At 51.1% G+C, this 13442-nt stretch overlaps 6 protein-coding genes across 6 annotated transcripts; 3 read left to right on the top strand and 3 right to left on the bottom strand.

The window, feature by feature from the left end:
* Positions 1–658: 658 nt before the first annotated feature.
* Positions 659–1868, bottom strand: EDD37DRAFT_404496 (uncharacterized protein). Its single transcript, XM_062812370.1, has 3 exons — positions 1456–1868; positions 1165–1406; positions 659–1115 (listed from the first exon to the last, which is right to left on the bottom strand). Exons 1-3 carry the CDS (start codon positions 1640–1642, stop codon positions 729–731), a joined length of 816 nt encoding a protein of 271 aa, XP_062670116.1. The 5' UTR covers positions 1643–1868; the 3' UTR covers positions 659–728.
* A 607-nt stretch (positions 1869–2475) lies between these two features.
* EDD37DRAFT_630531 (uncharacterized protein) lies at positions 2476–3006 on the top strand. Its single transcript, XM_062816583.1, has 2 exons — positions 2476–2774; positions 2843–3006. The coding sequence occupies exons 1-2, from the start codon at positions 2712–2714 to the stop codon at positions 2999–3001; spliced, it is 222 nt and encodes a 73-aa protein (XP_062670115.1). The 5' UTR covers positions 2476–2711; the 3' UTR covers positions 3002–3006.
* A 400-nt stretch (positions 3007–3406) lies between these two features.
* EDD37DRAFT_404493 (major facilitator superfamily domain-containing protein) lies at positions 3407–5938 on the bottom strand. The gene is made up of 5 exons (XM_062812369.1): positions 5265–5938; positions 5121–5209; positions 4908–5052; positions 3926–4851; positions 3407–3863 (listed from the first exon to the last, which is right to left on the bottom strand). The coding sequence occupies exons 1-5, from the start codon at positions 5544–5546 to the stop codon at positions 3686–3688; spliced, it is 1620 nt and encodes a 539-aa protein (XP_062670114.1). The 5' UTR covers positions 5547–5938; the 3' UTR covers positions 3407–3685.
* A 358-nt stretch (positions 5939–6296) lies between these two features.
* Positions 6297–8135, top strand: EDD37DRAFT_657837 (ferric reductase NAD binding domain-containing protein; the record flags this gene model as incomplete). Its single annotated transcript, XM_062818926.1, has 5 exons — positions 6297–6462; positions 6498–6699; positions 6755–7387; positions 7409–7632; positions 7687–8135. The coding sequence occupies 5 exons, from the start codon at positions 6297–6299 to the stop codon at positions 8133–8135; spliced, it is 1674 nt and encodes a 557-aa protein (XP_062670113.1).
* A 651-nt stretch (positions 8136–8786) lies between these two features.
* Positions 8787–10385, bottom strand: EDD37DRAFT_657836 (major facilitator superfamily domain-containing protein; the record flags this gene model as incomplete). Its single annotated transcript, XM_062818925.1, has 3 exons — positions 8787–9420; positions 9471–9890; positions 9943–10385. 3 exons carry the CDS (start codon positions 10383–10385, stop codon positions 8787–8789), a joined length of 1497 nt encoding a protein of 498 aa, XP_062670112.1.
* A 116-nt stretch (positions 10386–10501) lies between these two features.
* Positions 10502–13236, top strand: EDD37DRAFT_686795 (uncharacterized protein; the record flags this gene model as incomplete). The annotated part of the gene is made up of 8 exons (XM_062819922.1): positions 10502–10627; positions 10838–11330; positions 11382–11503; positions 11563–11856; positions 11886–12000; positions 12052–12281; positions 12304–12466; positions 12495–13236. The coding sequence occupies exons 1-8, from the start codon at positions 10549–10551 to the stop codon at positions 13234–13236; spliced, it is 2238 nt and encodes a 745-aa protein (XP_062670111.1). The 5' UTR covers positions 10502–10548.
* Between the last annotated feature and the right edge of the window lie 206 nt (positions 13237–13442).

Below are 13442 nucleotides of genomic sequence, written 5' to 3'. Positions count from 1 at the left end.
CGGACCTCGTGGGAAATGAAGAGCAGTCACAGGCCTAGAGACGGCACGAGAGTGGGACGGAAAGGTCCATTGGCATGGCTGTGGGGGCGTAAGGCGTGATGGAAGGTGGAAACAAGAGGGATAGGGAACAAAAGGTAACTACCGAATTGAGAAGGGACGGAAAAAGAGGACACCAGAGAAAGTCCAAAGGAGGGGTTCGCCACGGTTCGCTAAAGAGCGCGAAAGGAGGGGAGGGGTGAAAAGGAGACGACGGGTCTGGGTCAGGATCGTGCACCACCACTCGTACTGACTGACCGACCCATCTTCGAAGAGCCTTACCTCTGCGCCTCTGACTTAGACAAGGCGCCTGACCTTGCCTTGGTACTCGTATCTCGTCAAAGGCAGTACCGAGTGTTGAATACTAATATGCGTGATGTGAAAAGGCAAATCGGACAGAAATGCACGAATATGTGTTTGCGAAATTCTCATAAATCTTTATTATTGCGTGTATGCTGTGCTCGATTGTTCCATATCCGGGCGGAAATATGCAAGGCTCTGTGCTGGCCTCACCCAACACCTTTGCTATGAATCGTTGCTCTTTTCAAGATAAGCAGTAATATTCAACGCCTGTGTGGATCCTGCATGGTATCATCTGTGGTATCAACGCAACTAAATGAAGGTCATCAACCCTGTTTCGCCGTAGACCAAGGACCCTTTTGGCACTCCAACCCGTTCACGACAGCTCTTTCCTAAAGAGCCTGTCCGTGTGCAATTGCAGGGTGACGGGCCAAATCTGGTCGGCTGATTTCTGGGCTCACAAAATATCGCTCAGACTTGGGACTCTGGCTGTATTTCGAGCTTGCTCCACCTGGACTCTGAACCGTCTGAAAGGGACTGGAAATGGCGAGATGCATCTTAGGTGTCTCGACCATGTCGTTCTGCTTCGTAGCCTTGCGCGAATTGTACGGAGGTAGGGAATCGCGCTTGGTGCCGAGAAAGAAAGATCGGTAATGACTTCGCCGGCTTGGAGGTTTCGGCGTTGCAGCTTCCACATCGACCTTGTGCGAGGCGACAGCGCCATGAGAACGGACTTGACGGGCAGTGACCTGGGTCTTTCTGTCTCTGAAGATAAAGGTCTAGTAACAGTTAGCATGTTGATCAACGTTTGTTCCTGCAAGAACTTACGGCCAAAATGTTGATTGGACCCATAACCAGAACGATAATCCCCGAAGCAATGACCAGGCGCCAAAACGGCAGTCCCAAGCTCTCCTGACTTGTTGCTTCTTTGTTGAGATTCCCAAGCATATTGTTGCCAAGGAAGACCATGGCAAGTCCAAGCATGAGGAACCCAGATCGAGCACTAAAGAGTGGCCAATTTCGACCTATGTAGGTTTTGAATAAGGGTAGTTCTGTGATGATGAGAAACCCTGTGATCGAATCAGCAACCACGAGCGTACTGGGTCACATACAACTTACCGCTCATTATGATCGTGATGACATGCTGGGCGGCATCGAAGAAGAAGAACTTGGACACGATGAATGTCTTGACCAGCATAACCGAGCTGGCTGCCACCACACTGAGCAGAGCTATTATGTTCATGACCCGTATGATGTTGAGCACGACGAAACCAGCGCCGAGTAGCGACCTCCCAAAGACAAGCATTTTGACGATCGTATGCGATAGACGTAAAGTGGTCGAAGATTGGTATTGAGAAGATGGCTCGAGGTATTTTGGTGGATTGAATCAGGATAAATTGTAAATGGTCAGTAGGACAGACTTGAACAGGTGGTGATTGATCCAACGAGGCTCTGAGAAAATGACAATAAGGTAGCTGAAGGTATTAGCAAGTTGCAGCGTGAATAGAAGTCAATGACAGAGGCATAAAGACAATGGGAGGGAAGCTGATTGATCATGTCGGAGGGTGTGGCAGAACCAGATCCTTCTATGAGCCTCTGCATTGCTCAGACGATGTCGAGTGTACCTTGACACTCCCACTGTTGTTAAGCGCGCGAGCATGAGTTGAAGCTGTAGTATATGCAATGAGCATTGCACGAGACGGACGTGTTCATTGGCAGGACGGCGATTCTTGTCTGAGAAGATTTCCCAAAGTAGTTTCAGACTTGTCCAGACGCCATATGTTTTGCCACATGGACCACGAAAGAGACATCGATGCAATGTCGGCGAAGAGCCGAAGAGTTCGAGCTGATGCTTTCCTCAGGCTTTGAAGTGGCGAAATGAATGAGTGGCTGAGAATCGATCATGTTTGCCAACATGGGATTCTGAAACACGCTTCACCACGTTCAAATGTCACCGGCTAGACGCCGACCATGGATCATCGACAGTCGTGCGACTGGTCTGATAAGGCTGTTGATCGACTATGGTACCTTCGAACTGCCACATCGATTTCCAAGTCGTCAGAACGACGCGAAAGATCAACTTAAATTATATGAAAGATGGAAAGTGAAGGGGGGAGTGAAAGAGTGAGATGAAGTCAGACCCGGAGATTATCGCACCTCGTTCCGAGAAAAACAAAAAAAGCGCCTGAGGCTGAGAGACGCTGACCGCAGCCTCGTTCATTCCAACTGCGCCCGGCCTTCCTCTTAACACAAAGTCACCCCGTTTGCCGGCACTCGTAGACTAATACTTTGTACATCAGCGTGCGTTCACAGTCAATCTCGCTTGGTACTTCCAGCAGTCTATCGTTCAGACAGCACTTGCAAATACCGCCACCATGACTCGAGGCAACCAGAGAGACAAAGCTCGGGAAAAGAACATGAAAGAGCAGGCTGGGAAGGCATGTTTCGATACTGCAGTCCGTCCGAATGTTGTATGTGCCATACTCTAACTCCAGTCTTTCTGTAGGGAAAGAAAAATGCGCAGTCGGGTACCGAATTCCAAAGGACCAAGGAACAACAGGCAGAAATTATGAGACAAAAGCAGGCCAAAGGTGGGTGTCGACGACACACGATCTGGAAGCGCGGAAAAGCGACTGACGATAGTACCAGCCGAAGCAAAAGCTAAGGAAGGAGGAGCAGCTGGACCGAACAAATAACATGCACTCTGAGCCATCGAAGACATCTGCGCACTATCTGACTTCCATGGTATTCCGGAACGTGCAAGGCTGGTCAAGGTGCTCAGAAAAACCATCAGCACGATTAGCGAGGAGTTTGTTCGAGGCGTGCGAACGCCAATACCTTTAGAGTGGATTTGACTATGTTTGCACGGCTTGTTTGATACACGAGGTGAATATCAGACATTGGATAGACCGCATATCTTTGAGCGCATCCTCCCATGCTTGGTCTTTTGGTACCAAGAAGGATTCAGCAAGTTCGAGCGTTTACTGTGGGCGATTTTGCTCCTAAGGCATTGATTGATCTTTCTCTCCCAACCTGCTTTCCATTGCAGACGAACTCGCTCACTGCTACAGGAACCCATATTACCGCTTCAAAGGCTCAAAACTGGCTTGCGTTGACAAATTTTGCTGGGAGGATGTATCGTCAGGGATCTTTCGCGCTACCTTGTTCCGCTACTGGACTTCCGAACATGGTGACGCCTTCATCCTGTTTCTGGATGGCCGTCTACCTGCCGAGCCTTGCTGAGCAGGATCGTCCCACCGCCTCATTCGAAGCTGCTATCCTCCCAATGTTCAGCAGTAGGCATGGGCTTACCTCGATGCTCAACCACACGTCTGCCTCTGTCGCCACTTTACAACGAATAGCGAATGAACAGAACCCAAGCAACGACAACCAAGCTGCTCAATATGGCGAGTCCGAATGCTGTGAAATTTTTCGAAGGTTTACGTCCCACAGGATCCTTAAGTTTACCTGCTTTTTCGACAGCCATACGCTTCGTCTCGCTCATAGTGAGAATGCCACCGAGGAATCTATCACCCAATCGTTAGTCCACAGAGACACTTCAGCGTGATTTGTGCAGAACTTGACATACCTTCTGTCAAGTACACCATAGAAAAGACCCAGGCAGAATTCCAGAGCCTTCATGGCCACGAAGAAAGCAATAACGCGCTCATAGGTGTTCCCGGCAGTGATATCTTGCAGCCTGCCAGCAACCATATCAACCACGACGCTTCCACTGTTGTTGAACGCCTTCCAGATGCCCAAAACGAATCCGAGCTCAACCTGATTGTTCACCATCAGGGGGATGGAGGCCAAAAAGGGCAGGGCGTTCATGGCTGATGCCAGGGATGCAATGACCATGGAGCCAAGAGCATTGGTCTGGGTATACCCAACGAGGCTGTACACCAGAATCCAGATGGCCGATGTCAGACTCACAAAAAGCATCCTGTAACCGAAGAAGTCGAAAAAGCCGCCGATCAAGGGCGCGCAGACAACGGGGATTACGTTCTGTACGGCCGATGTGTAGCCCGCGAGCTGTGCGGTGGAACCCCGAGTCACGGTGATGATATCGGCACTGAGGCCGTTGAAGCCGCCGACGACGCCAGCTTGCAGAGTCTGTGAGCAGACTACCAACCAAAAGAACCGTGGCACCCGAAGGAGGGACCTCCAGTCGGGTAGGGCAGTGTGTCGACGGACGGTTGCATGATCGACAACCACGGCTTCTCCTTTCTCAGCCTGCAAGGCTTGACGCTGTTTTGCATTCCTGGCTAATTGCTGACCTGTGGGTATATGGGCCCATTCTGGCCGACTCCACGCCCACCAGACGTAGAATATGTTCTGCAACAAGTTGGCGAAGCAGACGATGGCCGGTATCCACAACGCCCATCCCCAGAACGAGGTAGCATCACGCATCGGAACTGCCGTGGCTTTGGCAATGAGAACGATGAGTTTTCCAACGGCCAAGTCTGCACCGTACACCAAACCAAGGCCCCTGTGCTGGAACCAATGAGCCAGGATCTACACAAAGGGTGTTAATGCGACTATGCCAGTATGTGGGAAGGCCTGTAACTGACTTTGGATGTACAAGATTCAATGACAGTGCTCCCAAACCCCATGACGACTCGGCCTCCTACAACGAGACTGAAGGAGTCTTGGTTCGATCCAGCCGCCGAAATGACAGCGCCCAGGAAGACGAAAATAGAACAAACCATCGAGCCCCTGATCACAGCCGGATACATCAGCGGAATCCCCAAGGTGCATCAGAAGAACTCATGGGAGAAGCATACCATTCGACGCCATAATAATCCAGCCCATAACCGCCCAGAATGGGGAGGATTGTATTCACTAGCGACGTAGCAGAGGAGATAGTACCGTACTGTCTTTGATGTCAGCCTCGAAAGCCCCCCTCATCTACCAGAATGGATGCTTACCTGAGCATTGTCGATTCCGAGTTCCGATTTCAACGTGCTCTTGAGTGGGCCAAGGGTGTTCTCCGAGAACGACGAGCCCCAGGACAAGGCGATACCACAGGTGAGCGCGGTAAGTTTCCACTTTAATGGGAAGTCCCTGATCGACTTGGTTTCAGACCCGTCCACAGGACTGCTAACGTCGGCACTGGCAAGAGCCTTCTCGTTCAGGTCATTGCCCTCAGTTGTAACGACAACAGTGTCTATAGCTGGCGTGGGCTTGGCATCGGCTGTGCTAGAAGCCATACCGACAAGTCACAACAGCTCTAGTGGGCAGGCACGAGAGACTCGACTGGTATGAAGGTAGGAGAAGAAAGCTGTGTAGTTGATGGCTTCCCATCTCATCTAATCTCACAGATCAAGGGGTTTTATCTGATCTGATAACGATGATCAGATAAAAATTCTATATGGCCAAGGCCGTGTTCGGTGATGCTACTGACCTGTGTACCCGCTATCATACCCACAATAGTGCCACGAAGTCTAAAACGGAAGGTTTTTCTCACTGTGAGAATTATGCAAGCGCTTCATCCCTGTTGCCATGAGATGACCCATATTTACTTGCAGATCAGTTCTTGTTCTCGGCCGGTGAGCCATTTCACAGCCTTTGATCTGCCTGAAGTCCCTCACAACAGAGAGGGGCTGCCAACGTGGCTTCGCTGGGCATGGAGCCAAATGAAATTTCCTCAGACCTCATAAGATATCGTGAGTAAGAGATGAGCATCTTTGCCGCAGATAACGCAGGTGCATCAGCGAAAGCGAGAAGTGTGGATAGCCACCAAGTCAGCAAGACTCGGAACCACAGGAACCTACGGCAAGATGGCCTCGTCCTCGTTTGGGCGTCCGCATATCCCCTCACACTCCCAAACGTATATCCGCCAGACACAGAGCAACTAGCTGTTTGTGGTGACCCTCGCTGACTTATCAATCAAATCTCATCTTTACCTGTTGTTTGATCTACGACCAAAAGTTGGCCTCAACATACCGACGGTGAGCACGATGCATGTGCTCAGGCCTCCGACCATCAAACAGCTCAAGAATGAAAAGGCCTTGACCATCTATGCCGCCTTTCTCTGTGCATTGATCCTCTCTGTTGTTGCGACTCGCTGGTTGTACACTTCTCGCAGCAAGGCTCCAGCAACTTTGTCATCTCGCCGACTGCGACGTTATGGCTTTGCGGCCTTTTACCAGGCTTTCCAGTACATAGGCAAGCTCTACTTCGACCTGCTAGTCTACTAACAGGCCATAGCAAGCTGCAGAAGCGTTCCTGCTGGAAGTGGTTTGGTCGACCGTCCCACGGCCTAGTTGTGTTGGTTGGCATCTACCTCCTGAGCAACGTCCTTCTATCCTCAACCATACTTGCTACCTATCGAGTCAACCATTTTGCCTCCAGATTTGGATGGTGATTTGCTACTACCTATACTGTGATCGATCTTGTGGCTAACATGTCTACGTAGGATGGGAGCTGCGAACATGGCGCTATGTGTCTTCTTTGGGCTGAAGAACACACCACTGGCCCTTGTGACAGCCGTATCGCGCACCCAGCTCAATATCTTCCATCGAATCGTTGGCTACACCACGACATTCTTGGTGCTGCTCCATGCTATCTTCTACACAATACACTTTGGCCGCCAGGGTCGTGGGGCAACTCTATGTGAAGCAGGCAACAGAGAAGGTCTCGGCTCTGGCGTTGCCATGTTCATCTTACTGATGGGTGTTTTCAGACATCAGCAGTACCAGACGTTCTATGTTAGCCACACTTCTGGCTTCATAGCTGCGGTCATCCTGACAGGCCTACACCGGCCCGACTGGGCGAAAAAGCTTCCTGTCGTAATGCTATTCATTGCCTGTATGTGGTCACTGGATCGTGGCGTTCGAGCAGCGAGAATGTGCTACAACCTCGTCAACAATCATGCTGCATTTTACCCACTTCCAGGTGGTGGAACGCGCTTGCTTTTGAGAAAGCCTTATGTTGAGGTCGCCTTGCCAGGTTCGCATTGTTTCTTATGGACTCCGCGACTTCAACTCTACCAGGCCCATCCGTTTACGATTGTCAGCAATGGCCCTTCTGGCTTGGAGCTCGTGATAAAGTAACACAAAGGCTTCACCAGATCTGTCTGTGAGTTCGCCATCCAGCACCCTGGTTGTGCTACCTGGGTATCAGTGGATGGACCTTATGGGACATTGCCGGACACTGCAATCTACGACAAGCTGGTTCTGATTGCCGGAGGGAGTGGGGCTGCGTTCACTTTTGGTCTTTTGAACCGCATGTTGAACCACTCTGGCAGAATCACATTCCAGTCGATTGACTTTGTGTGGGCTGTGAAGAGTACAGGTGCGTTCATGGGCAGGAAATTGTTTGTTGTGGCTCTGGTAACAATTGAAGCAGAACATCTGAGCTGGTTTTCCGAACATTTGCACAATCTTGAAAGGGCCGGGTCATCCATGAAAGTGAGGCTATATATCACCAGCGAGGAATCGAGCACAAGCCCAGAGAATGCTTCATATCTCAACAGTGGTCTTGAAGACATTCAACGTCTGTTGCCAGTAGATGACGCTTTCGCCGATGAGGACATGTTGAAGACTGGCATCATGCACCCGCTACTCAGCGGAAAGGCGCAGAAGGGTCTCGAGCACATTATCAACGTCAAGTATGGGAAGATGAGCACCGAGAGGGTCATCTGTGAAGCGATGCAGGGAGTCGAGGGCCACCATCGAGTCCTAGTGGTTGCTTGTGGCCCAACGTCGCTACTGGATGCCGTGAGAGATTCGGTCGACCATTGTGAAGACAAATCTGGCTATAGCATAGACGTCCATTGCGAGGACTTTGGTGCCTGATGAACTCGAATCACGAAATGCACGACGCCGAACCCAACGCTCATCGCGATTTCCCTCTCTTTCGAAATACACTGATTGCCGTAACCCGAGCCATTTCAAGAAGAAGTTTCGCAACGACGGTACCGGATATCGTCCCCGCTAACAGAGTGGCCCGAGGCCATCACCTTGAAAAGAACTGAATCCATTGCAAGGAGGACCCTTGCGAGTCTCTTATGCGATGGGTACTTTTGGCAGACACAAGCCGACAGGGGATGTAGGTTCAATCAAGATCTCTCACAGTGAGAAAATCCACCTCTTGGCAACGGTAACAAGAAGATATGCCAACCCACGTTGCTGCTATTGTCGCAGAACACATACCCACACTCGCCTGTCAGGGTCTGATCTAGCCGATACCGGAGTATCCGCGACATGGCCGCATATCAATACAAACACCTTTATCACCACGTGCTGCTGCTGATCATGCACAGCTGCAACCGATATCAGTACGCAAGACCGCACGACTGCTGGGCCATAAACTACGCTGGTGCTCCAGCAGACTTTCGGAACGGCAGAAAACTCTGGGCTATGCACCAAATACAGCTTGCTTAGGACGCCTCTCCTAATCACCCAGCATCGTGACGCGGCGGAGAACAGTGAGGGATATCCATACTTTCACATCTTCACATGTTCAATCAACAGGAGGGCTATCCAATTTACCATCGCGATCATGGCCAATACCCACAACGGCAACCCAACAAAATTGTGAGAGAGTCCCCAGCCAAGCATAGCGCCACCCACAGTCGGTCCCAAGATGCGAGCCGCACTCGATATACTTGAGGCAACACCGTTCACCGTCCCAAGCAGATGTGGACTGGGTGCACAGTCATTGACCAGCATCACCGTCGCTGGGTTTACAAAGGTCCGAGACGTAACACGCATCACCAGCACGCTTGATAAGCATATCCAGATTAGCACGACATCGTCAGGCAACAGAACCGGGTAGGGCAGCAGGACGTATGCGATGATGCTGAGTGGTAGGAAGACACGATACGAGTTTCTGACACCGATGCTGCCGATGAGCTTTGGGTACAGAAGTAATTGTAGCGGTAGCCCAATCATGCCGATGGTCGTGTTGGCAAAGCCTACTTTCTTGCTCGAGAGCCCGAGGCCACCACTGAAGCGGAAAGGTAAATCGAAACTGGCTTGGTCTGCTCGTGGTGCCGGAAGAAGACTAAAGAAAATCGAGTTGAATGCCGAGACGTGCAATGACTGGAGAAAGCGCTGCAGCATTGTCAGGCAGACATTTCTCGTCATGCGTCACGAAGCCGGGGCCGAAGTTTGTCCTCGGGTTCAGACGCTGGCGTTTCTACAACCTCGTCGCATGAAAGCCGAGCGTTTGAGGCAGCAGAAGTGTCATAATGTATGGGATGGTAAGCATATTCGTCCGCTTTGCCTCTCAGGAGCCTGCGGACCAGGAGTCTCCCGAGTCTGCGGCCGCGATCGGGCTGGTGTCGTAGTTGTGGGTGCGTCTCGTCGAGACCCAAGATGATCGCAAGAGCCGCTGTGCCCAGGATGATGGCAAACATTAGGTTGGGCAACGCGTATGGGAACTTCGTCATCCACAGCACACCGCCTTTACCTCCGAACAGCGAACCAGGGCCAAAAATGCTCGGTAGTGAGTGAACAGGGTCCGCAAGGAAACCACTTAGAAGTGGCCCGATAATAACTCCAACATTGAAGCACATGGGTAGGAGAAGGAAGGCTCGAGCTTTGTATCTTTGACTGAATGAGTCGTTGTGCCTTGAGTCTTTCATTGAATCGGATATACCGTTTGTCCACCACCACCTCGGATACCATTGTTCGAAGTACACCAACATTCCCGTTGAGTGCACCAGCCAGAAAGCGAAAGAAGAAAGCCATGGACAGAGACCTTGAAAAGTCCATTCCCAGCGCTGATATCGCCGAGCCCATCATGCCAACAACCAATACAGGTTTGCGACCGAGGTAAGGACTGTCTGCAGCATATCCCCACCACATAGATGTGAGGCATTGTGCGGCAGCAAACACGGCGGTGAGGTATCCAGCCTGTTTGGCGATTTCTGCAGCACTCAGAGATGGATCAAACCATCGCAGTTGGTAAAAGAGGTACGATGACAGAGACCGTTCGCTCAGGGGCTCTGCCAATCGGGCGAATACTATGACAGCAAGCTGACCTTTCCTAGGGATCGACGCCCATGAGACAGCCTGGGGTTTTGGTGGAGCAGGACTCATGTATTGCGCCTGCAGTCCCTGCTGAAGGAAACTTGTCTCGTCCGATGGCGACTTCGACTCATCAGACTTGTTGGAAATTGAACGGCGACGCATGGCTAATGGTAAGGTGTAGCTGTAACAGAGAAGTGAATCACAGTGAGATTAAGCCGGCACAAGAGGCATTATGATATATCTGACTCTCATCGGCCAAGGTCCATCCCAGAGCCTTCCCCACCAAATCAGGTTTGACATTCAACTCCACTGTACGCAGCGATGCCGGACTGATTCCTGCTGTAGTCTGGGCGTTGGAGCTAAAACTGCGCCCTGGTGGAGACTAGCGCACTATTAACTTATCAATCTGATTAGATTAATAACGCGCTTCGAACCTCAACTTTCCTCTTTGCCAGACGGAAGAAGCCCAATTTTGAATGACTTCCGTGACTCGCCCGTCCACAAAATGGATGTCACATGAGTCTGCAAAGAGGCTCGCCGGCTGGCCAAGAACTATGACGAGGCGCAAGCCCAAAGTCTCATTCATGCCCTCAATGGTCTTTTGAGAGATCTTCAAGGTCTTCTGGCCCGGTCAAAGTCACTTAGCCGCGAAGTCCAGTACCGAATCACACCATCCAATCAGCGCACGACAAAAGTCCTTTCTGTGGAGTCACTCGACGTCGCTACCATCGATCAAGTTCGCGAGAAATTCAATGACGACGTTGATGGTTTTTGGACCCCTTCTGACGACGTTGTCCATAACGAGTTGCGGCGACGACTTGCATGTGTCGTAATTTTCCTCCGGTCGAAGCTGGAAGCTGAGGTGTGGGTGCCTCCACAGATCGCCAGCACCATTCGTGGCCAACAGAACTACCAGGAGCTTCGACACTCGGGAAGGAAATATATCAATATTGCCCGGAAGCTTGGCGGTCTCGGAGCACTCCTATGGCTTCCACTGGAAATCCCACCTTCAACGTGAGCAAATGCGCCACGGACTAACGTTCAAAGAGGGCTAACATAGCGTAGCTACGAGAGATATCTCAATATTGATGACGAGGGAGTCTTCATTCATTTGAAAGCCCTAGGTCCACGGAAGACTCAAAACTACACTGATCTTGTGCAGCGACTCATTATAAGTCAACTTGGTGGTCAGTTGTCTTGGAGGTCACATTGTCGGCTGAGATGCGGCGCTAACGTTTGTCTCTAGATCGCTCCCCATCATGCTCGTACTATAACCTCTGCGTTGATTTTTCAGATGTTGTTCCAGCCTCGGACCAATTGTTCCTGGTGCTGCACGCTCTAGGTGGCTGTGACATCCCCGATATCCTTCTGAAAAGTGTGCGCTTCCCACAGCGGCGATGGACTATGGATGGAGAGATATCAGACACCAGCGCGGCCCAATTTGGCCTCCCCACTGAATTGATCGAGCTTTTGTCAGATGAAATGGGTCTCGACCAGAATACGGCAAGCTCTTATAACACTAAGAGTGCCCTCAAAGATGGTACCATCACCTGGTCTTTGTGTCCAGAGTGGGGTCATTCTTCTCCCACGCCCTGCGCCCTGAAACAATGGAAGAACTGGGGACTATAGCCCTGAAGATGATCTGCTTCGCCAGTCCGCCATGCTACGAAGGCAACACGAACTGGTATGGGTTCGTCACAAGATTTCGAGGATTGCCGCTAACAGTGAATCGCAGGCCTGCGCCTTTAAAGAAGGCGATTTGGCCGTTGTTGGAAAAAGCGGCAAAGACCTACAAAGTGCAGGCGCCACTCAGACCTCATGTGCTTGAAACCTTCCTCTACTTTTGCGAGAGAGACTTGGTTGCCATCCGCCGCATGGCTGTCAATCACGCAAGGACGTTCTTGCGGAAACCCATGCCTTACTATCTGCACGCCTCAGTGGTACTCTTTCGGAGTATACTCGATCGTCTGGATGGAGAACTGGTCAGATCGACAAATTCGTGACTTCCTATGCCAAGGTCCAGAACCACTGACTCGCCGGGACCATGCACTCCAGGGGCGCCTTCACATTTCTCAGATTGAGAACAAGATCAAGAGCTACGACAGTGACGTGCCCTCCTTCATCTACAAGTGGGAAGCGGTACAGCCGTTGTCAAGTTTAGATATTGATAACATCCAGGCTTCAAGGAGTGGCAGCAAGGTTTTTCCAATCTGTTGGAGATTTCGTCGCGGCTAGGGCGTCGTTGGAACAGTTCTTGTCCCTATACACGACCAATCCGATACGGCTCAACACTCGCCGTCTCATTGCCGGCAGACTAGCTGACATATATTGTGAGATGCAAGAGCATTCCAAGGTCGTCGAGATCCTTCGCCCAGAGTTGGACAGCATCGCCGAGTCTGATCGTCTACGCCGCCCTTTTCAACGGCTGTTACTAGCCTCAGTGGAAGGCAACATCGGACTTGACAAACTGGATGCGGCAGAATCAGTGCTCAGGGAGCTCCAAAATGCCATGCCTTTTGAATTGGACGACCTTCACGACCAGCAGTTGCACATGCGCGGGCTCCTTGCTGCTGCGCGTATAGCCCACATGAGATCCGAACACGATGAGGCTATGCGGCGATGGAAGTTTGCTCTCCAAGAGGTCGCACGTATGTACACTCTCAAGTCGAAGGGTGGGTTCACGGCCGCAATGATACACATGTCTCTGGCTCACGCTCAGCTGACCAGTGGTCACCGCGATGAGGGTCGACAATCATGGTTTGCTGGAATGGAGATTTTGAGGAGCGAGAAATGCGAGTTCTGGATCCCAATCGTTCCTACACTGTGGTTACGAAGAATTGTCACAGAGATTCATGAAATGCAAGGCTGGCCTTTCCGCATGATGCTGCCAGGCGGAAAGCCTGATTTTACATGGCCCTGACAAGAGTTTCAATTAAACGAATCTGCTAGGTTAAGATGATTAGGCAAGACTCATCCCCAGAACCTTAACTGGAAAATGTCATGCCCCAAACTGGACTGTAACATCATCGCCCCTGGGAGAGAAAAAGGGGGTCGGGCATCCGGGATATTATTGTTCCGTCGGGTAATTCTCCGTTCATCTTGCAGTTTTGACACAACATCAAACAA

This window comes from Exophiala viscosa (genome assembly GCF_022695815.1).
Source record: "Exophiala viscosa unplaced genomic scaffold EDD37scaffold_5, whole genome shotgun sequence".
Classification (NCBI taxonomy): domain Eukaryota; kingdom Fungi; phylum Ascomycota; class Eurotiomycetes; order Chaetothyriales; family Herpotrichiellaceae; genus Exophiala; species Exophiala viscosa.
This window is presented reverse-complemented; position numbering and strand designations above follow the sequence as displayed.

Coding starts and splice junctions, on each gene's coding strand:
- EDD37DRAFT_404496 (XM_062812370.1), bottom strand. CDS start 1,642: ATGCTTGTCTTTGGGAGGTCGCTACTCGGCGCTGGTTTCGTCGTGCTC. Junction 1,407..1,455: donor CATCACGATCATAATGAGCG/GTAAGTTGTATG, acceptor ATTCGATCACAG/GGTTTCTCATCATCACAGAA. Junction 1,116..1,164: donor GTCCAATCAACATTTTGGCC/GTAAGTTCTTGC, acceptor AACTGTTACTAG/ACCTTTATCTTCAGAGACAG.
- EDD37DRAFT_630531 (XM_062816583.1), top strand. CDS start 2,712: ATGACTCGAGGCAACCAGAGAGACAAAGCTCGGGAAAAGAACATGAAA. Junction 2,775..2,842: donor TGAAAGAGCAGGCTGGGAAG/GCATGTTTCGAT, acceptor GTCTTTCTGTAG/GGAAAGAAAAATGCGCAGTC.
- EDD37DRAFT_404493 (XM_062812369.1), bottom strand. CDS start 5,546: ATGGCTTCTAGCACAGCCGATGCCAAGCCCACGCCAGCTATAGACACT. Junction 5,053..5,120: donor GATTATTATGGCGTCGAATG/GTATGCTTCTCC, acceptor GGCTGTGATCAG/GGGCTCGATGGTTTGTTCTA. Junction 4,852..4,907: donor TTGAATCTTGTACATCCAAA/GTCAGTTACAGG, acceptor CCCTTTGTGTAG/ATCCTGGCTCATTGGTTCCA.